Here is a 20,837-nt window from a genome sequence, read left to right as displayed (position 1 = left end):
AATGTCACACTAACTCTCTGGGTTCGTTTGGTTTAGCAGAGAGAAAAGGGGGAGGAAGGAAGAGAAGGAAAAATAGGGGAAGATAGACATGAACAACGATTTGATTTGATGCAAAGGAAGAAAAAGAAACTTTTTGAAAAAGACAGTCTCACGGCATAAAATTTCTTCTCTAAACTGACCCCTTTTTTCAGTTTAGTTCTCCTGACATACTGATCATGGGTGTTGTTCCAGCTGCAAGGGTACAATAGTATTTTCATGAATTATTAATTTCTTTATTTTTATTTTTTTACTTATTAAGTTACTTTAATTTAAACTAGTTGAAATCTGTATGAACTTTTGAAAATAAAAAGTAAAAAAGAAAAAAAAGTTAAATAAATTAAAAAAAACACATTTTAAAGGTTCGTCAAAAAATAAAAGTTAAAGAAATAATTGACAACAATTACATTTTGAATGTTCATTAAAAAAATAAAAACAAATAAAGATGTTGTATATTGAAAGATAATTTAGGAATAAAAAATATATATATTAAAGAGATAATTATTTTTATTAATAATTATAAATATTTCTTAAATAAAATTTTGAATTCAAATCTTGATAATGATACTTAATGTCGTAATAATTTCAAAAAAATTATATCTTTAGTAGTTCTGGAAGGTTTAGTCAAAATTTAAATTAAATTTTTAAAAAAATAAAGATACTTAAAACACATTTTATCACTAATGGTCAAGTGCTTTAAGTGGTTTATCGTGGAACATTTTTTTTTATGGTTAGATGCAGCTCACGTACACACTAGTTTCGTGGTCCCGCTGCACCAATTTTTTTTTCCTTCTATCCCTCTCCTCCAATTTTGACTGGTAAGTGATAACTACCTGTGTTATCCTATGTGCCACCGCTCACCGTTCTCGGAGCTGTGACTTCCGGCGAAGGCAACCCTCCCTTTTTTCTTAATTTGTCCTTTTCCTTTTTCCTTTTTCCTTTTTCCTTTTTCTTTTCCTATCATCTTCTTCCTCTTTCTCTCGACTATCTCCACCCAAACCAGTAAAAAATAAAGAACAAAATGGATTAAAGATTAATCTATGGCTATTAACAATGCTGCACCGTAATTTTATATACAAATTATCGAACATTTAATATGCATTAAAGATTAATATATGTTTTATTTTTCTTTAATTTTTTTTAAAAAAATTTGCTTCCTTAACGTATGCTGGGGTAGTAGTGTCCATATAATCGTTAAGAACAATGCCATGTTCCAATCAGAAGCACAATTTCCCGCACTTTCTTCTAAACAACGTGGTGCACGTCTCCGTCTACAGTTACCCACGAACCTTCCATGTACTCATTTTATCCCTCCCACTGATATATAATAACCAATAGTCAATGCTGAAGAAAAAAAAAATTGAAACTCACGGTCCTTAAAATAATAGTTAGTCAAATTGTTATTTGAGAGGTTTTAATTAATCAAACAAACCAAATTAATTAAATTGAGAGAATTACATGTGAAGCCATGGAATGCTTCATTGCTTCTTCATCACCCATATACTTTTCTCTTTTGGCTTCTGATTGACGCACGATATTTCCGAAACTGACCCGTCAAGCAAGGCTTGGCAAAGGGACCGATGAACATTGCTTGCATGCATGCCACCCTTCGGTTCACGAACTTAATGTCATCATCTTAATTTTTCTGTCTTTTCTCATCACTCCTCACAACTTCACTTACCCAGATTCTCCAATTTGAATTAATTTCTTTTCTCTCTCTAAATTCAATTTAATGTCTTCTAAGAGGTCCCCACAGCAATACGTGGAAGCCATGCCAGTGTTGAAGACTTTGAGGAGAGTGAAGCGTTTAAGATTGTTTGAACCATCCGTGGGCGTTGGTGTGGTTTTCCTAGTATCTACCTTTGTTATATGCAGTTTTTTCTACTTGGATTACAGAGAACTCGCTGAGAAATTCGGGTTCTCGGGTCAACCACCGGAGAGGTTTACTTGGTCGCAAGAGAAAAGAGGTTCAGTGGAGAAACGTGTGCACAGAGTTGAATTTCTTGGAGAAAAAGGTGGTGGTGAGTGTGATTTGTTTGAGGGTAACTGGGTTTGGGATGAAAGTTACCCTTTGTATCAGTCAAAAGATTGTAGCTTCCTTGATGGAGGATTTCGGTGCTCTGAGAACGGAAGACCTGATTTGTTCTACACAAAGTGGAGGTGGCAACCCAAAGCTTGCAACTTGCCCAGGTACACTTATGTTATGATGTTTTATTTTGTCATCATCTTTGGCACTTTTGCGTTAAAAAAATTAAATTAAATTAAAATAGTGTAATAAAGTTTAAGACTTCAACAAAATTTTAAAAGAAAATTCTCTATTTTTTTTTTTTAATTTAAACACAATCAAACCAAGGATCATAAAACACTAATCACCAACTAAAACAAAACATTGGTCATTTTTTTCAGCAACGTTTGGCTGCTCAGAAATTAAGAAAGGAAGTGCTAAACTCAATTATGGTTTAGTAATTTCAATTAAATTTTTAAGGAACAAAATCACTAGGTGCCTTTTATATATATAAAAAAATCCTGTTAGTGTGTGACGACATTTCTATTTTGGTCACGTCATAGTGTTAGTGTACGATTTATTGACTTTGATCATGTCTTACTCTATTCTTATCCGGCATCTTTTGAGAGTGACACAACTGTTGGTGGCTATTGACTTTGTATTAAAAATTATAAACTTTTTATACGTGGGAACTTTGAGAAAATGACAAAAATTTGCCTGAAGTTGCTTGACTTGGCCAATTGGCGTCGATGATTTCTTGAGAAATTTTCTAAGTGGTCTAATGAGGATAAAACAGGCTAAAATATTATGACATATAGTTTTCGTGCAGAACTACAATCCTTTTGGGATGGCCACATTGATAGAGATGGGGAATGGTCAATTAATGACCTAAGAATATTATTTTATGCCATTCATATTTTGAGTTTAATTTATACTTTCAACTAATTAGAAATTATTTTAAATATAATTTTTAAAATAATTGTTACAAAGAGTCAATAATATTAATTATCATCTTATATTAGCAATATAAAATCATGATTACATGTGCACTATCCCAGGATCAGGCTTCTTTCTTTTGGATTAAAAGTCCATGGATTAAACCCTCCTATCCTTCCTATATCAGTTGCATTCATGACCTTTTAGTCAATGTCCCGGCACTATATTTTATTTTGGTTTAGTGTCTGGATTTTTTTTTCCTTCTTAATCTTTTTTTTTTTTATGTAATAGCATTTATAATATTAACTATGTTGGTCAATTTACAGTCTTATTTTCGAGCAAATTTTCAATAATTTTATCTGTAGTTAATAGCATGACTGATCACTTTTATTAATCTTTCACTAAAAAATTTAATTCAGTTTTCCAAACATATTTTTCTAATTTAAAAAACTCAAACTTAAGATCTTTTTTAAAGAACATGAGTCTAATTTTACTTCACCCAACATGTTGGTACAAACATGACAGTATTCTAATGATAAATCAAAGACTAATTTTGTATATGTTCATATGGATGGGATCACTTGTTTCATTTATTTTAGCTTGCAGCATATTCTTTCTCTGATTGATTTGATGGAAAAGTAGAAGGAATCCTAAAATTGAACTTCTCAATAAACACAGATTCAATGCCACAAAGATGTTGGAAAACCTGCGAAACAAACGCCTAGTGTTTGCTGGGGACTCAATTGGGAGAAACCAATGGGAGTCACTATTATGCATGCTCTCTTCTGGAGTTCCAAACAAGGAATCAATCTATGAAGTGAATGGTAGCCCAATTACAAAGCACAAGGGGTTCTTGGTGTTCAGATTCAAGCATTATAACTGTACAGTGGAATACTACAGAGCTCCATTTCTTGTATTGCAAAGCAGGCCTCCTCCTAGAACTGATAGAAAGATTAGGACAACCCTGAAATTGGATGAAATGGATTGGTACTCTATGAAATGGAGAGATGCAGATATCCTGGTTCTTAACACAGGACACTGGTGGAACTATGAGAAAACCATAAGAGGGTAACTCAATCCTCCCTGATTTTTATCATTTTAATTAATATGATCAATGTACGACAATTATGTGTATTTTTCACCTGGAGAAAGGATTGAATTTTTTCTCTAATTGTTCAGGGGTTGTTATTTCCAAGAAGGTGTGGAAATTAAGTTGGAAATGAAGGTAGAAGAAGCATATAAGAGGTCCATAAAGACAGTATTGAATTGGATACAAAGTTCAGTAAATCCTAAGAAGACTCAAGTTTTCTTTCGTACTTATGCCCCTGTGCATTTCAGGTATCTAATTTGTTTCACTTTTGAAATAACATACTAGTATTTCACTTCACTCTCCCATAATAGTATAACTTGCATTAATGTGTGGATTGCATCATTTGCATGTATTCCTGGAACTCTATCTACTGAATATTAAAACCAATCCACTTTTGTTAGCCTGGTACTATTCAAGATTTGCATAACTGTTTAAACCTCTTTCTTTGGTTGAAAATCAAAGTTTTTTCCTCTAAAAAGAATTAATATTTTTTATTATGCATAAGTTATTTGAAACTAAATATCTCTGATATGTAAATGCAGAGGTGGAGATTGGAGAAAAGGTGGAAACTGTAATTTGGAAACACTGCCAGAGCTTGGTTCCTCATTGGTGCCTAATGATAACTGGTCACAATTCAAAATAGCCAATTCTGTGCTATCAGCACACACAAACACCAGTGAAGTTTTGAAGCTCAAGATATTGAATGTAACTCAGATGACAGCTCAGAGAAAAGATGGACATCCATCCATCTATTATCTGGGCCCTAATGCGGGCCCCGCACCTCCCCATCGCCAAGATTGCAGCCACTGGTGTCTCCCTGGTGTACCAGATACTTGGAATGAGTTACTTTACGCATTGTTCCTAAAACATGAAACTTCTCATACATGGAACTAGTAATACTCAATGTCAAGGAACATTATTTATGTACATGATCCACAGAGAGCATTTATTTGTGCTCCTTGGATTCATGGAACATTTTTGCAAAGGAAAATGTATATACCAATTCTTTCCTACAAGTATCACAAAGAACAACAATGCATGATTTTGTCCTTTTATTTCAGCAGTGACTAGTGAGAATTTCTTATCTTAACAAGTCTAAGACTTCATCAACCTTGGAATCCAATTCTGCGGGAAGATACCCAATTTCTTACTTTTGCTTATATATTGTGATTAGATTAGAATAGATATTTAGACAAGGGAAACAGCAATGACAGTGTAATTATCGATTTTTGTTGTTAGATGAATTGTGAATATAGTCGAACATATTATAATTAGTGATTCACTTGGTGAACCATGGGACATCTAGCGTGGGCGTGGGAATTCATCAATTCAAATCACAATATATTTCATTCCCTTTCTCTTCCAATGAGTGAGTCATTTCTTAAAAGAAGATGAGCTAACAAAATGACAATCTCTACTCTATGCTAACTTTAACTTTTTAAACAATGTTAACACATATACTACAATAACTAATCAATTATGAATAACTTTTTAGAAAAGTAGTAAAAAGTCCAATCTCCACACTACACATGATAGAGTATTTTTTTTTTTTCTAAATGGAAAATTTTGAATTTATGGCATATAAAGATTAGCTGACTATGTATGGATGGTAATCTTAAATTACTAAATAATTTCTCACAAATCTCCAATAATTCAAAATAATTATTATTATCATACATCCAACTTTTTTTCCATCTCATTTTCATTTCAATTTTTTTTCTTTTTCTTAGTTTTTTTAATCTTCTCATTAATTATATTTATTAGGTTTACTCCTTTTATTTATTTATTTTTCTCTTTATAATTTTCATGCTTCCACTTATATATACATTCCAAAAATAAGGTAGAAAGTCTTAGCTTTTATTTCACTTTATAATTTATGATTTATTATTTAATCTTATAAAATTATCTTTAATGATCAAGATTCATGAGTTGAACCTTCAAGTGCAACCAAAAGAATAGTCGAGTTGAACAAATTGGATGCTGCTCACGTGAAACTAAAGGGGTTGTTAGTTGTTACTAGGGGTGGAAATGAGGCAAGTCAAGCCAAGCTTTACTAGACTTGAGCTCGGCTTGAGTTGAATACGTAAGACTTGAGCTTGACTCAGTCATAGGCTTTTTTGTAAGGCTCGGCTCGACTTACATCATAGTCTGGCTTGGCCCACGAGCCTATTTAAAAGCTTGCTTAAATACGTCTTTGATTAATTAATTATTTTAAAACCTAGTGAAATATTAACTAAAAAAAGAAACTTATAAAATTTTATATAAGTAATGTACAAATCCAAAAATAATTGATAAACAAAATCATATTGAATTCAAGTCGTTAAAGCACAAAGAATATCAAAAGAAAATTATAAAAGCATAATATTAAAAAATGTATGGATTAGAGATGGTTTACACTAATATAGCCAAACAAAAATTATTATTAGTTAAATTAACAATTTTTAATCCAATTTTTGAATATATAATTATATTAAATATTTTTAAAAAAATATATCTACAATAATTTCATCTTAGTCTACTCAAGCCATATCTTATACACTATTGATCGAGGCCGTATCCGAATCAAATAAATATTAAAAATGCAGTATATAGGAAGTGATCCTAGGTCGTCTCCCAACGAGCAATGATCAACCAAACGTTCATAACAGATCGTAATAAAACAGTAATGAATTAGGGGGTTGTTTGTTTTTGTAAATTAAACAGCAAGTAAATTTGAATTAGAAAACAATAGAATTAAAACATGTTTCCCCTTGATTCACAAACAAGTCTCTTAGTTACGAGAATTTATCCTTAATCAGTTCAACCACTTAATCCAACCCTAAATTAAATTACTAAGCGAAAATTAACATAAAGATGTTATTATGTGATTAAACAACACATACACCAATTAATCATGAACGAAACTGATCATTAAGCATGAATGTAAATTTAGCGCAGGGACAATTAATCAAACACTAAGCATGCATGGATTAATAGCAACAAATACAAAGTAATTGGTATGGAAAAACTGATATGTATTCAATAGTAATAACAAAACATCAAAGAGAGTTGTGCTTGATCCTCAAGAGAAAATAATGTTGGAAACTTAGCCTTGCATTAATCAGTAGAAATGAAATTATAGATTGAAGTCGAAACGAAATTACAAAAAACAAATTTTATTCTACGTGAATATTGTGCATGAACAATAATAAATATTGGAATTCTAAAATCCTAGAATTATTTCTCATCTCCGAAAAAAAACCATCAACTAATACCTTGGTGTTGTTATATAGGTCCTCAGCCCCAAAGCTCACAAATCTATTTTAAGTCCAAAGCTCACAAATCTATTTTAAGTCCAAACCCATAAACAAAATAAAATAAAATCTAAACAAGATAAGATAAGATTGGATGAAATAAAATCTAGATGAAATAAAATTTGGATATAATAAAATCTGGATAAGATAAGATTTGATAAAATAAAATTATTATTATTATTATTATTATTAGTTAAACAAACCTTATAAGAAGCTTGAGTTCCACTTATAGTAAACAAACGGAGTCAAGCCTTACCTAGGCGGAGCCAAAAGTTCTCGATAAACAGCTGCTCGGCTCATTCTCATCCCTCGTTGTTACTTAGTGCAGGTAAGTTAAGAAAATGGTATCCATTTCCCAAGCACACCATTGACTTGGTACAGTTTCGAGGGCGCATCATCATCACCGATTCACCGATGGGTGACGCGAACTTCGCCTTCTTTGTTCTCTTTCTTCTTCCCGTGTTTCTTCTGGCGGTGCTCTACTTCCTGGTCCGTCCGCGTCCCGTGAAGATCCCGATTAAGAACCGGCACGTTTTCATCACGGGCGGATCCAGCGGTATCGGGCTGGCGCTGGCGCACCGCGCGGCGGCGGAGGGTGCGCGCGTCTCGATCCTCGCCCGGTCACCGGACAAGCTAGAGGAGGCGCGCAACGCGATCCGCCTCGCCACAGGGATGGAGGTGGCGGCATTCGCGGCAGACGTGCGGGACTTCGAGGCGGTGAAGCGCGCGGTCGACGATGCGGGCCCCATCGACGTGCTGCTGCTGAACCACGGCGTCTTCGTGGCGCTGGAGCTGGATAAGATGGAACTGAGTGAGGTCAAGTTCACCATGGACGTAAATCTCATGGGAACGTTGAATCTCATCAAGGCCGCGCTGCCTGCAATGAAGAACCGCAACGATCCGCTGCCCGCTTCCATTGCTCTTGTTTCCTCACAGGCCGGTCAGGTACACCGTACACCTCTTTGTGCCCTCTGTTATTTATTGTGAGATAATCTAATTTGTGGATTATTATTATTAGGTTTAATTACTCATTTGTTTTCTATGCATGCACAATTTTTATGTTTTAGTTCATAGATAATTGTTTTAATCCCTATGCTTACATTTTTTAATCCATTTTGTCTCTGCCGTCCACAACTCTAGGACTAGAACAAGTTTAAAATGTACGTGTAGATACTAAAATGAGTTGTGTTTTAGGTGCATGGACTAAGGTTCTGTTTGAGTAAGTTTATCCATAAGCACTTCTACGGAAAGAAAATACGAAGAAAAAAATGGAATAGTTTTTCTATAAACTAAAATTAGCTTAAGGATAAGTTAATTTGTAGAAGCTCTCTAAAAGATGAGTTTCTGTAAATTAGTATGTTCATAAGTTGATTTGAGCTTTTATGGAGAAGCTCATTTTATTTTTTTCTTCATATTTTTTTCTCCCAAAAGTGTTTTTGGATAAATTTACCCAAACAAACTCTACATAAAGATTGCGTAGGTGTAGAACCAAATGAATAATTAAACCTTATTATTATTATTTTGATGTGGAATTTATGTTTATGTTCAGGTGGGAATTTATGGTTATGTAGCTTATTCGGCAAGTAAATTTGGTCTTCGTGGTTTAGCAGAATCATTGCAACAAGAGGTTATAGAAGATAACATTCATGTTTCTATGATATTCCCTCCAGATACGGATACTCCTGGGTTAGCAGAAGGTAGATTTTATATTGGATGTTTGAGTTTATTTCTTCATACATATTGTAAATAACCTGCTAGTTTGTGTAAAGCTCACCATGGATGTGAAGTGCTTGAATCCATAACTCCCTGAAATTATGTAGAGTGTGTTTGATTTCTATTTTCAAAAAATGTTTTTAGTTTTCAAAATGTAACTAAATAAGGTTGCTGCAGCTGGTAGAGGGTGTTGTAATGCATAGAGCAGAGTGTGGAACTGAGGAAGATGCTGAACAAGATGAAAACAAAGGAAGAAGATGGAAAACATCTTCTAGTTGTTTCTATTTTTTTAGTTTTTAGAACACTTGTTTTGAAAACAATTTTCATAACTTTAGATTTTGGATGAGAAATTGACTGTTGAGTAGTGTGAAATTTTTTAGAAAACAGTTTTTAAAACCTAAACATTAAAAGAGAATCATACGGGCAGTAAGTTTGTTACACAGAATTCTGCACCAATTGCCAATTTAATTACTCCAGCTCTCTTATTATCAGAATGCCTTTACTTTCTGTATGTGATCTACATTTGACTGTTGTCATGCGGGATGCTATTGGATCAATCCCAATTAAAAACTTATGGAGATTAGAGAATGGAAGTTATTGCTTAACATAATAAGTTCATCCATGATTATTAAATATTCATTTCGGATTTATGCCTTCGTGGGTATATAAAAGATAAAATTTGTGCTTTCAGCATGTTAAATGTCTGTTTATAGCATATCTTGTTTGAAGTTTATGTATCCTGTTATCCAAGTGGAAGTACTAGCTGAAAGGTTACTTTTACAGAAAACAAGAGAAGACCGGAGCTCACCAAAATCATTACAGCCTCCTCTGGTTCTATGAAAGCTGATGAAGTTGCTCAGAAAGCTTTGGATGGTATAAAATGTGGCGATTTTATTGTTTCTTGCAATTTCGAGGGAATTGCACTATCCCTAGCAACTGCAGGTTTATCCCCTCAGAGGTCTTTCTTAATGGCGTTTCTTGAGGTTGTTGCTGCTGGAATCCTACGGATTGTTGCACTAGGTATGCAGTGGACTTGGTATAGAAGTATAGAGAAATATCACAGCCAAAGGAAGGGTAAGTGTTGCACAAAATTATATATCTATGAAGGGATGAGGAAATCATCTCTTATTTTGTCTTAATTTAATTCTCATTTGGCCAATAACTTGTTAAGATTAACAAAAAAGTGTTACTTATTCTATCTATCTATTGGTTCCTATAGTTTACCCAGTTTCCAAATTAGTCTCTAGAATTTAAAAGTTTCACATTAGACCCATAGAATTACCAAATGTTTCTGATTGGCTCCCAATTGTGACCAAATGTACGGCATCTGTTAATTAGAGCCGACATGGGAAATGGTGAGGTTGTGGCAACCACTTTTGCTTGCTTGGACTAGAGAGGTGGCCAAATTAATCCATTTCTCTCCCGGGATAGTGAAAATCAAATCACATGACAGTGTAGGGCACATGAAATGGGTTGATTTGGTTACCTTATGATACACACAAGCAAAATCATTGCCACATCAATTCACCATATGCTTATCATAGCACTAACTAACAGATGCCCAGCAGTTGGTAAAGGTATTGGTTTTGGACCAAATTAGAAACATTTAGCAATTCCAAGGATCCATTTAGAAACTTTTAAGCAACAGGAACTAATTTAAACTTGGGTTAAACTATGGACCAATAAAATATTTAAAGTATAAAACCATTAACAAGCTTCAAAGTGGTTACTAAGAGTTTGCATTGGATATTAGTCATTAACAATTTGTTTAGCAATTTGCATGAACCATGCCCATTTATGTTCCTGGGCTGTAGAAGTCATAATGTAATACTAAGGCAGTCTTTCTAATTAACTTAGAAGAGTAATTTTATAATTTTTTTATTCCGGTTACAATTTAAGAATGGTTCAGTTACAGATTAAAATGAAGAATTGATTATTTACATTCTTATTTATTTAATTTTTGTTTTAAACTTTGTCTCCATTTTAGCAAAATTTCAATTTCCTGGAGATTGTTTGGAGCCTATTTTGGGGCCTGTTTATCAAATCAACAAAGACTGTCTAGATTGGTTAAATGTTATAATTACAGAGCTCCTTAGCGGCACCTTCGAATAGAAGTAGTTCAAAGAAAAAAATAAAATGTTTTTAATTCAAATGCAATTAGAAGTTAGAACATTGTAAAAGGTTAATTGAATTTTACTTGTATCTGGCAGGAGCCTCTTAAAGAATCGCCTGTACCCTGTAAAAGGGTAATGCTAACTCAAATTAATTGCCCATGGTAAAGCTTGTGAAATTGATGATTTATACTTCTAGCAGGTTCATCCCGAAGGAGCTGAAACAGAGTTCTGTGCCCTTCTTTTAGGAGAGTTATATGCTTATATTGGGTTGAGGCTTTCTTCCACTCCGTTCTACTATGAAATTAATATAGGGAAATTCAAATAATCGTTAAGAAATGAGAATTCGATAAACATCGAGTAGTTCTAGTGCTTTATTTCTGACTTTCATCCTCAGAACTTGATACAGAGTGAACAATGAAAATATGGCATATCTCGTTTTTAATCACATTTTTGTTTGGCAAATGTATGATTAGCTATTTAGTATCCTATATTTTGAACAACTCAATTTCTGCCATCCTAGTTTTAACTGTATCAAGTTGACCTTATAATTGTTTTCTGATTGTATAAAGGATTTGCTTCCTAGTTCTTTAAAGAGAACAGTGTTTTCTGTTTTGATTTCATTGTTATAGTTGTATTAATCGGGTGCCCTGTGAAGCATGAGTGAAGGTATCGTCCCTGTTGTGTATGTTTTGGATGGCACAAAATTGTGCACTTTACATCCAAGATATCATTTTCCTCTTTACATCGGAAGATCTTTGGTGGTGACCATTTGGCCATTTAACTATGTAGTGTAATTGGTTAAGCTAACAATCAGTGTAAGTCTATTGCACTAGAGATAGGAATAGGGTATAGTTACCGTAGTAAGTATATTTCGTTACAAATTCTCATTCAGATCCATTATGAAAAACAGACGATACTCACCTGTGAAGCTTCTCTTGTGCACACTGGCAGAAACCCCTACAGTGATAAATTATTGGAAAATGATTTGTAGACACCAAACTCTGGAAATTATAGGTGTAATTATATCAAGCGATAAGACGATACAGATAATAAATAAATGTGTTGACGGAGTTTTTGACATATAGAGATGCATATTATTACTCAAAATTATTACATGTGATCCCAGTCAATCTTTACATGACAAATAATTACATTTTTTTATTTAAGAAAAAAATTAATAACATGTCACGTAAAAATGTGTCAGAATACATAATTTTAAGCCATACAATTTCTCTCTTACATATAGCTCGTTGTATTAAATATGCTCACTTATTGAGTAGAAGGAAGTTACGAGGAATGACTATTAGTAACACTATCTTTTTCCCTTGTTAATTGTGATAGTGTGAGTATATTTTTCTTGTTCATAATCAAGCAATTGTGTCTTTTCTCCCAGTTAGCAATGCAGTAAATTTCTTTGTTTCAAGTTCTTTGTCCTTTCTCTCCTCTTTGCAGAGGTCAAGCCTTCGTTGATAAAGAAAATATTGAAATGGTAATTTTTATTTAGCTTTGGGCTTGTGTCTAAAAAGCACTATCTGGCATGAGAAACTGCATATACAAGAACACAACACACAGCAAAATCTGAAGTGTTCCACTAGGATTTGAAGTGTCATGTCTGATTCAAGTGTACGTGTCTGACATGTGACACCAACTGGCATGAGACAACATATACGAGAAGGACTACGAAGGACTAAGAAGTACTAACTCAAGTGTTTGAAATGGTAAATTTTATTTAGCATTGAACTTTTGTCTAAAAAGCACCAACGGACACGAGACACAGCATATACAAGGACACAACACACTTCAAAATCTGAAGTGTCCCACTAGGATTTGATCAAGTGTATCTATACATGACCTTCCTTTAATGTGTCTGTGCTTCAAAGGTTCTGTTGCTGGCTATTTTTATAATTAAAATCCATACTTATCTTTGTTGCTGACAGGCCTCTCTGGCTTATTCAACGCAATAGTCTGTTAGAAATGAAAATATTCCGTGTCAGTAAAACAGCTAGCATCTCAACAATGTATCAGTGAAATCAGTACTGTAAAGTGTACATTATTTTGTGTTTATATAATATATTTACATTTTAATAAATGAATTTGATTTTGACTTCTTTTCTTTTTTTATTCTTGCAACTCAAATCTTGGTGCATCTTTGGTATATTTCCCTTCTAACGTGTTTTTAATTAAAATTGTGGGAGTAGCTTGTCAAAAGTAAAAAGATTGGTGAACACCTCCAATCTATATGACACCAGACACCTAATAAGAGAAAGAGAAAGAAATATAAACATGATAGATAACGTAGTGCATGTTTGGATCAACATCAAAGATTTGCATTTTCCTCTTAATTCCTGTAAAAAAATGTTTAAATTGACACAAAAGCAAGAATTACTTGCTTCAGGATGATGTGTGTCAATCCTATTTGACATCCATCCAAACACACTAATAATGTGGTGGAAAGACGGATAAAGAAATGATAGGTGTTAATGAAGTATTAGAGTAGAGAAGTGTCCACTAATCATTATTCGGGTGTACCTGTAAGGATGGTTCAGTTACAGATTAAAACAAGAATCACACATCAAGTAAAGAACCTGTAAGGCTGTACCTGCAAGCTCTCCCTATACTGGATGAAATGACCTAAGTGCATGATTGGTTCAAATTATTTTAAAGAAATAATCGCTTACTTTTACTAGTTTCCCAGGAGAGCTTTTAAAAAAATAAGTAATTATTTCTAGAAAATTAATGTTTCCCCTTACATTTCTACCTCTTTTTAATGTTATAGGTAAACAGAAATTACTCAACACATTATTTTCATTTCCACCTTATTTTCTTATTATTTCTCTTCCTTTTCTATAACATCACCTACCATATCGATCACTTACTCTATTTTTTGTTTCTTCATCCCATCTCTTTCTTTTTTTCTCCTCATTCCGTCCCTTTTTAAAATGTACCTTTATTTTACTGCTCAGGGTTTACTGTCCAAGGATGTTGTCCATGTAAAACGTACAACCAGCAAGGACCACAAAAGGATTCTCCTGTCTCAAAAATTTAAGCCTTGTTTTCAAAATTGGTGGGGTTACTGACATGGATACAGCTGGAGGAACATAATTTTTAGGACATCCAAATATACTTCACTCTTGGAATTTCGAAGGTTCCACTAGCATTATTGATCCGTGTTTGAGATCACAGAAAATTGCACTTATTGATTAGACAAGGTTAACCGTTCCTACCCTGTAAAAACTTATTCATAGATGGCTAGTCAATACAAATTGATGCCCTGGTTTTGTTTTGTCACTCACATGGCCATGATTTTTGAATATTCAATCAAGTTGCTTATCTGTTTCCCACTGCTTTCGTCACGATAATGTTGAAATTCACTTCAAATGAAAATATATTGATCTTGATAGTTGGTTAATTTAAGTTGCGCTAGAAAAGTATGTAGATGAGTAGGTATATCACATTCACATAAGGAATGATTATCCCCTTGAAAACTACCTTAGCAGACTATTACTAGCGTGCAGTGTGTTGTTAAAGCACCATGTAAGGAGTGGAATAAGCTGTGCATGCATTTGATCCTTACATAGCTGAAAAATAGTCCTAAAGGAACATTTAAATTTGTACCTTGTGCTAAGGAGATCTAACTCAGTTGATTGAACAAAATATGTAAATTATTGTAAATCCTTTGACACTGTCTTCGATTCCTAATGATAAAAAAAAATTGTACCTTATAGGCTTTGGAGTCATCTATATATCTATGCATGGTATCTGATACTTGTATCATATATGTGCATCACAATTCTTTTTCAAAACAGTGTCATATAAAACTTACCTTGAACTAATGAACTTAATAATATTGAATGTCAGAGTTGATAGCCAATTTTCAGTTAAAGCACTAATTGACTCTACACATATATAACGTTACTTTTGAATGGGTTAATAGAAAGAAGATACATATAACATTCCAAAGCAAGCTGTGAAAGTATGCTCTAAATCACTTTGCAGACAAGTAACCATGTTAACAAGTCCTATCAGGCTTTGTTGGAATTGAAGTAGGAAATTTCGCAAGTCTCTGCAAAGGCTTCTTAATATTAGCATGATTTCAGTTAGTTCCGGTACTCAACTGCCCCAAACTATTCCCAAAACCACGTTAAACTTGATTAAGAATTATGCTATACTCTTTCTAAAATTGATGATGTATGGTAATTTGAGCACTGATGCACTTCTTTCTTTAACATATTTAGACCCAAATTATCAATATAATAATTACTTGAAATCTAATTATCAAAATAAAAACAATATAGAGAAATTAATGAGTAATACTAATAAAACTATGTTTGATAAAACTAACTAAAAAGTTAGCTAGTTTATGTTATTTTATAATTTTTAACTATTTCAACAATTAATTTTACCAAACATTTTTCGTTTATGTTATTTTATAATTTTTAACTATTTCAGCAATTAATTTTACCAAACATTTAAATGTTTGATAAAATTAATTGCTGAAATAGTTAAAAATTATAAAATAACATAAACGTAATTAAAATTTTTAATAAATATATTAAGGATAAAAAGAAAAAAATATAAAAACTAGAAGATAAAAACTAGTGTTATAAGTAACCTAGAAGTTAATAACAAACTACTATAAAATATATTTTTACTAAAAAAGCACGAGATAATATATATTAGTAGCGAAAGCTGAACAGAGAAAAGAGAAGTTTAACGAAGAAAGGGCAATTAACTGTCAAATTGGCAATGATTCCTGAATTACTAGCAAATTTCAAACCACATCAAAAAAGGGCATATGCAATGAAGCATTGTTATCACAAGACAGGTTAAAATCGGTTTCTGCTACTATTTTTAAGTCTACATCTTTAGTCTGCATGAGATTCTCCATCTGCTTTAATTGTTTTTATTAGTGGGAACTGGGAATCGAAGAGTTTCAGGAATTTACAACAATTCATGCAATTGTTCAATCAATTTTATTCTGCATAAAATTCTCCATCTGCTTTATTTGAATTGATAAATGTGAAATAAAATGGAATTTCAATCAATTTCGTTGTTCCGATTGCTTAATTTATAATGGAATGTAATGGAAAAAGATGAAACAGGTTCCATCTAATTCCATCCACAAAACATCTATTTTTACTCCCCTTTAATTTGGAAAGTATGGGATGAAAAAAGATAAGAAATAGATTTTTTTTTCATTATATTTATCATATTACTTATCTATCCTTCTTTAGCCTATAGTCTCACGATTGAAGCTCAACCCGATAGCTTTCGAGCTATTTAATGCTTCTTTAATTTTTGATTTTGTCCATTCAATCTGAAAATTCTATAACCTTGAAGACCATTTCAATGTGCATCCAGGCTGAATCATAATGGCACGCATATCGATCAGTTATATCATTCTAAAACTTCATCATTTCTACTAGTCAAACAAATTTTGAGTTAATATGTTTTGTTACGGGAATGTTAAATTTTCACATGATCTTATCATGTGAAAATTCAATATAAGAGAACCCATTTTCGTTTTGCCACTGTATTCTTTTGCCTGTCAATTACATATTTTTGTTCGCATGCTTATTTATTGACAAAATATCATATTTACTTTCACTTAATTGATTAGTTACGAAAGATATGTTTGCTCTGTGATTTATGTCAGTATTATATTTTAGGGACCATGGACCATCTACAATTGTGAAATTTTCGGTCATTAGTCATTACTATTCTGACCGAATGAATTACAACTTTTGCCACAACGTTTCAAACTTGCACGGCTACACTTGTCACACATATTCAATAATTGTTAACGTAGTTATGATGAAAAATGGGTTAATATCTGAGTTGAAAATTAAATTAAATGTTGGTTTCTAAATAACACTGTTAATCTGCTCTTCCAGGAAGGTTCCTCCCTTTCACTTGGCCATATAGACAATGACATACTGTCAGATATCGTTTGAAGCTTTATTATTAATTACAAATAAACAAAAATTTGAAATAAAAATAATAATGAACCAATATAATAATAATTACACACTCAATTAATTAGATATAATTTATAAAACAATTATTATAAAATAATAAATTTAAAATACATAAAATTTTGTATAACAGAAAAATAATTTGGATGGTCAATACATTTGCACTATTTACTCAATTTTTATTTTATTTTCCAAAATAAATGTGATCAGGAAAGATAATTTTAAAGCGAGATCAAACTTTCACTTCAAATTATTTTAAAATAGTTTTATTATCTTAACTTAACAAAAGATAAATATTAATTCTAGAACTACGTTTGCATTTCTATAGTTTCATACGTGTCCCTTTAAATTAATTGACGACTTAAGTCACAAGTTTGTACCTTATCTGAAAATGAGTTGACGTGCAATACATGGACTATAAAAAGAAAAGAGAAAAATAAAGCATCAATATTAATCAAATCACAGTCACAGTAGCGTGGACTTGGGTCTACAAATCTTAAGTTTCTAAAGCTCACGCGGTTCACCTCACGTGACAACAACACCGACACACACTACTTCGGACACTCATTAGCCACTCATCACAATGAAAATAATTCTAAACCATACCACCGTTGCTTACAGATAACCTCTTAAACATGATTTCTTGGCAAATTCGTCAAATTTTAGTGCTATGAAAAATTAGTATGTGATTTTTTACTAAAAAATATTCTGGATGTACTATTTAAGCATGTGTTTGGATATGCTACAGGTATAAACAATTTCTTTTTTTTTACGATCACACTGAAGCAATCTTTTATTACTTTTGATTTTTGCAATTACACCATGATTTTGGCTGTCATAATCAATTCTAAAGGATATCCAAACAAGCATTAAATCAATTGATTCTCAATACCTTAAAGAATTACTTCTTCTCTCAATCAGGAGATATCCTAAAATTCACCCCTTTGAACGACCAAAATTTCATTTAACTTTTAATATAATATTCTGAGTTTAATTAAAGAGTGTGTATTGTTTGCAGTGTTCACATGCTATGCTTTAAGCGAAACGAGTGCCGTATTTTAGGAATACATAAAAAAAGTTCCCTAGGAACTAGAGGCATCGGTGTCACACATAAAAAGGTTCCAAATTAATGCTGTTGATTCTACTGGACCCTCATGGCAAGTAGTTAAACAAGTAGATCCACCGACCCATGCAAGTAATATTTGTACTGTTGGTAATCTTAATTCTTAACCATGAGCAATCACATGAGATGGGAAGGGATAAGAATCTTTGGGGACAAATATTCATTTGTCGCCTATGCATATGAAATAATTAGAGCCATAACTTACTGTTTTTTGATGAGATGAGATGAGATGAGATTAGAGAGAATAAGGCCCATCCACAACCATGTGGTATTGAGGACTGAATATCTCATATCTGGACATGGGCTGTTTCCTACTGTTTCCTTAAATACTTTTTTTGATCAAATAGGATAACATTTACATCACTGCACATTTCCATGATGCTTGTGTAGTACTAGTTGTAGTAGGGCTTAGCCAGATTGGCCAACTGTGACCATGGCCCCACCAACCCACATGACCACCCCTTATATCTCAGCTCACCCTTCCTTACCTTTTTTTTTTCTTTCCTATATAAACTTGTATATCCATAAGTTTTGGAAAACAGAAGAAAAAGAGAGAGAGAGAGATACAAAATAGAAAGTAAAAATTAGAAAAACTCTTGTACTTGGTTTCATGCCAGATTAGGGAACTCTTTTAGTTGTCAATTAGATCACAGAGACATGGAGGTTGCTATGGAACTGGAAGATGATCTTTTTTTTGCTGATTTGAGCAAGGAAATTGCTCTACTAATTATGGATGAAGATGAAGATCCTCTTGCTTCTTGTCCTCCTGACTCTCTTCAGGTACTTTACTACTTTAATCTCTTCAAAGTTCAAACACATGCACACACATACTTTTTTTTTCCTTCTTCTTCTTCTTCTTCTTCTTCTTCCAATTATGGCACTTTGAGAAGAAATTTTTGTCTATTGCAATAATACTAACAAGGTCAAACTAATTTTCAGGCTTTTTCTGGGGCAATTCATCCTCCTCCACAGTTTGCTTTCATCTATGAGCATGCTTTGAGAAGAGAAAGCAAAGGGACAGGTGTGTTTATCCCTCAAGCAACACAGCCAAGAAGGAAGCAGAGGAAAGGAAGGGCTAATAATAATTCATATGCAAAACATCAAAAGCAGTCTCAAGATACCAGAATGGCTTCTCAAGTTCCTAACAAGAATTCTTTCAAATCCCGAAATGGCTGAGGATACTATATTATATCATATAGATCCTTGTGAAAAACCTGCATAATCTTACAGATTCTACTGATTAATTTGTCTGCCAAGTTTAATAATTTGTGGATCTAATTCTTTAGCCTTTAGGCAATAATTGTATGGTTAATTATTTTGTATTGTTTATGTATAGGTAAATGTACATGGGAAAACCTTATATACCTAAATATTAGGCATGATGTAGGAAGGTTCACCCAAGGTTTTGCTACCTTCCTCTGCAGACAAGCATTTCATTGTTATCTTGTTTCATGTGATAAGTTTGTCCTGGTTGCAAAGATATTAGTGTGACTATTTAATTTCTTCATAGTTTTCCTTTTGTTTTCCTTTCTACTCATTATATAACTGCAAGTTATCCTTTGTTTTTTATTTTGTACATATCAGTCAACTTAATATGTCTGGTTCATATGCTTTAAGGTGATAAGTAAGATTGGAAATAAAAAAAGAAAAAGATATAAAGGAAAAGAAGAGGGGAAGTATAAATTGATTCCATGTCAAATCAATAACAAATGCTAAGGCTAGATATGTACAAGGTTTCAATCTATTTGATGGGTTATCGAGTGAGTGTTACAAAGCTGTTTTGAAATTATATTAAATTTGTAAAATTACTTTTAATTAAAATTGAAATTTATTAAAGAAACTTTTAAATTTATTTAAGGACCAAACTCAGTCTCCCTTACTGGAACATGCAATTGGTCCGTGCTAATATTGTGTAGTCTTTTTCTTCGCATCTTCCAATATCAAGAATCTTTCAAGTTTCAACTCATGAAATTCCAAAGCATGTTCTTTGTAGAAAAATAGAGCTAATTTGGATACAGTTGGCAAAATAATAAAATTATTATTTTTTCCATCGTGGTATACATTTTAATATAAAATTTACTATTGAGATTAATTTAGGCATAACTTTTTAATTAAATAATAATGATTACATTTTAAAAGATAATAATCAAATTCCTAAGAAAGTTGAGGGATAAAAGTTTAATTTAATTTAGTTTAATATAATTTAAAAAGAGAATTTTAAATTATTATTATTATTTTATTTATTTAAAAATATTTATTAAAAAATTATTCAAACTAACTTAGTATATAATTCCTCGAGTAAGATAAAGGCTGCAATTTGAATATGGATATCTAGATCCTCATGTGTGGACTATAAGAGGACCATATGTTTTTCTCCATTAAATACTTTTAATAGTGAATAATAAGATTATCAAACTCAAAAATTTATATAGACTTGTGAGAATTTTATAGATTCGATTTGTAAATTTTTAAGAATTTATTTCATATAAAAATAATAATAAAATATCTATAAATAACATATTAATTAAATATTTCAATAATATAATAAAACA

At 32.3% G+C, this 20,837-nt stretch overlaps 3 protein-coding genes across 5 annotated transcripts; all 3 read left to right on the top strand.

Annotated features, from left to right (window-relative positions):
- Positions 1–1,439: 1,439 nt before the first annotated feature.
- LOC100806510 (protein trichome birefringence-like 11) lies at positions 1,440–5,465 on the top strand. Its single transcript, XM_003541577.5, has 4 exons — positions 1,440–2,226; positions 3,656–4,045; positions 4,157–4,315; positions 4,610–5,465. The coding sequence occupies exons 1-4, from the start codon at positions 1,769–1,771 to the stop codon at positions 4,959–4,961; spliced, it is 1,359 nt and encodes a 452-aa protein (XP_003541625.2). The 5' UTR covers positions 1,440–1,768; the 3' UTR covers positions 4,962–5,465.
- A 2,054-nt stretch (positions 5,466–7,519) lies between these two features.
- LOC100804733 (3-dehydrosphinganine reductase TSC10A) lies at positions 7,520–13,276 on the top strand. Of its 3 annotated transcripts, none has more exons than XM_014765714.3 (4): positions 7,520–8,305; positions 8,910–9,057; positions 9,857–10,147; positions 12,640–13,276. In XM_014765714.3, exons 1-4 carry the CDS (start codon positions 7,775–7,777, stop codon positions 12,678–12,680), a joined length of 1,011 nt encoding a protein of 336 aa, XP_014621200.1. In that variant the 5' UTR covers positions 7,520–7,774; the 3' UTR covers positions 12,681–13,276. The 3 variants fall into 3 exon arrangements, with proteins under 3 accessions (XP_014621200.1, XP_003542879.1, XP_003542878.1); XM_003542831.5 differs by lacking the exon at positions 12,640–13,276 and adding an exon at positions 11,387–11,632; XM_003542830.5 differs by lacking the exon at positions 12,640–13,276 and adding an exon at positions 11,284–11,632.
- A 5,543-nt stretch (positions 13,277–18,819) lies between these two features.
- Positions 18,820–19,793, top strand: LOC100500449 (uncharacterized). Its single transcript, NM_001251344.2, has 2 exons — positions 18,820–19,065; positions 19,225–19,793. Exons 1-2 carry the CDS (start codon positions 18,943–18,945, stop codon positions 19,459–19,461), a joined length of 360 nt encoding a protein of 119 aa, NP_001238273.2. The 5' UTR covers positions 18,820–18,942; the 3' UTR covers positions 19,462–19,793.
- Positions 19,794–20,837: the final 1,044 nt, after the last annotated feature.

Source organism: Glycine max, chromosome 13, assembly GCF_000004515.6.
Source record: "Glycine max cultivar Williams 82 chromosome 13, Glycine_max_v4.0, whole genome shotgun sequence".
In the NCBI taxonomy this organism is placed as follows: domain Eukaryota; kingdom Viridiplantae; phylum Streptophyta; class Magnoliopsida; order Fabales; family Fabaceae; genus Glycine; species Glycine max.
Note: the sequence above shows the minus strand (reverse complement) of the source record. Positions and strands in the feature narration are given on the sequence as shown.

What these genes read in the sequence shown, in the direction of transcription:
- LOC100500449 (NM_001251344.2), top strand. Translation starts at nt 18,943, where the DNA reads ATGGAGGTTGCTATGGAACTGGAAGATGATCTTTTTTTTGCTGATTTG. An exon ending in GTCCTCCTGACTCTCTTCAG is followed by an intron (nt 19,066 to 19,224) that starts GTACTTTACTAC and finishes ACTAATTTTCAG; the next exon opens with GCTTTTTCTGGGGCAATTCA.
- LOC100804733 (XM_014765714.3), top strand. Translation starts at nt 7,775, where the DNA reads ATGGGTGACGCGAACTTCGCCTTCTTTGTTCTCTTTCTTCTTCCCGTG. An exon ending in TTTCCTCACAGGCCGGTCAG is followed by an intron (nt 8,306 to 8,909) that starts GTACACCGTACA and finishes GTTTATGTTCAG; the next exon opens with GTGGGAATTTATGGTTATGT. An exon ending in TACTCCTGGGTTAGCAGAAG is followed by an intron (nt 9,058 to 9,856) that starts GTAGATTTTATA and finishes TTACTTTTACAG; the next exon opens with AAAACAAGAGAAGACCGGAG.
- LOC100806510 (XM_003541577.5), top strand. Translation starts at nt 1,769, where the DNA reads ATGTCTTCTAAGAGGTCCCCACAGCAATACGTGGAAGCCATGCCAGTG. An exon ending in AAAGCTTGCAACTTGCCCAG is followed by an intron (nt 2,227 to 3,655) that starts GTACACTTATGT and finishes CAATAAACACAG; the next exon opens with ATTCAATGCCACAAAGATGT. An exon ending in TATGCCCCTGTGCATTTCAG is followed by an intron (nt 4,316 to 4,609) that starts GTATCTAATTTG and finishes ATGTAAATGCAG; the next exon opens with AGGTGGAGATTGGAGAAAAG.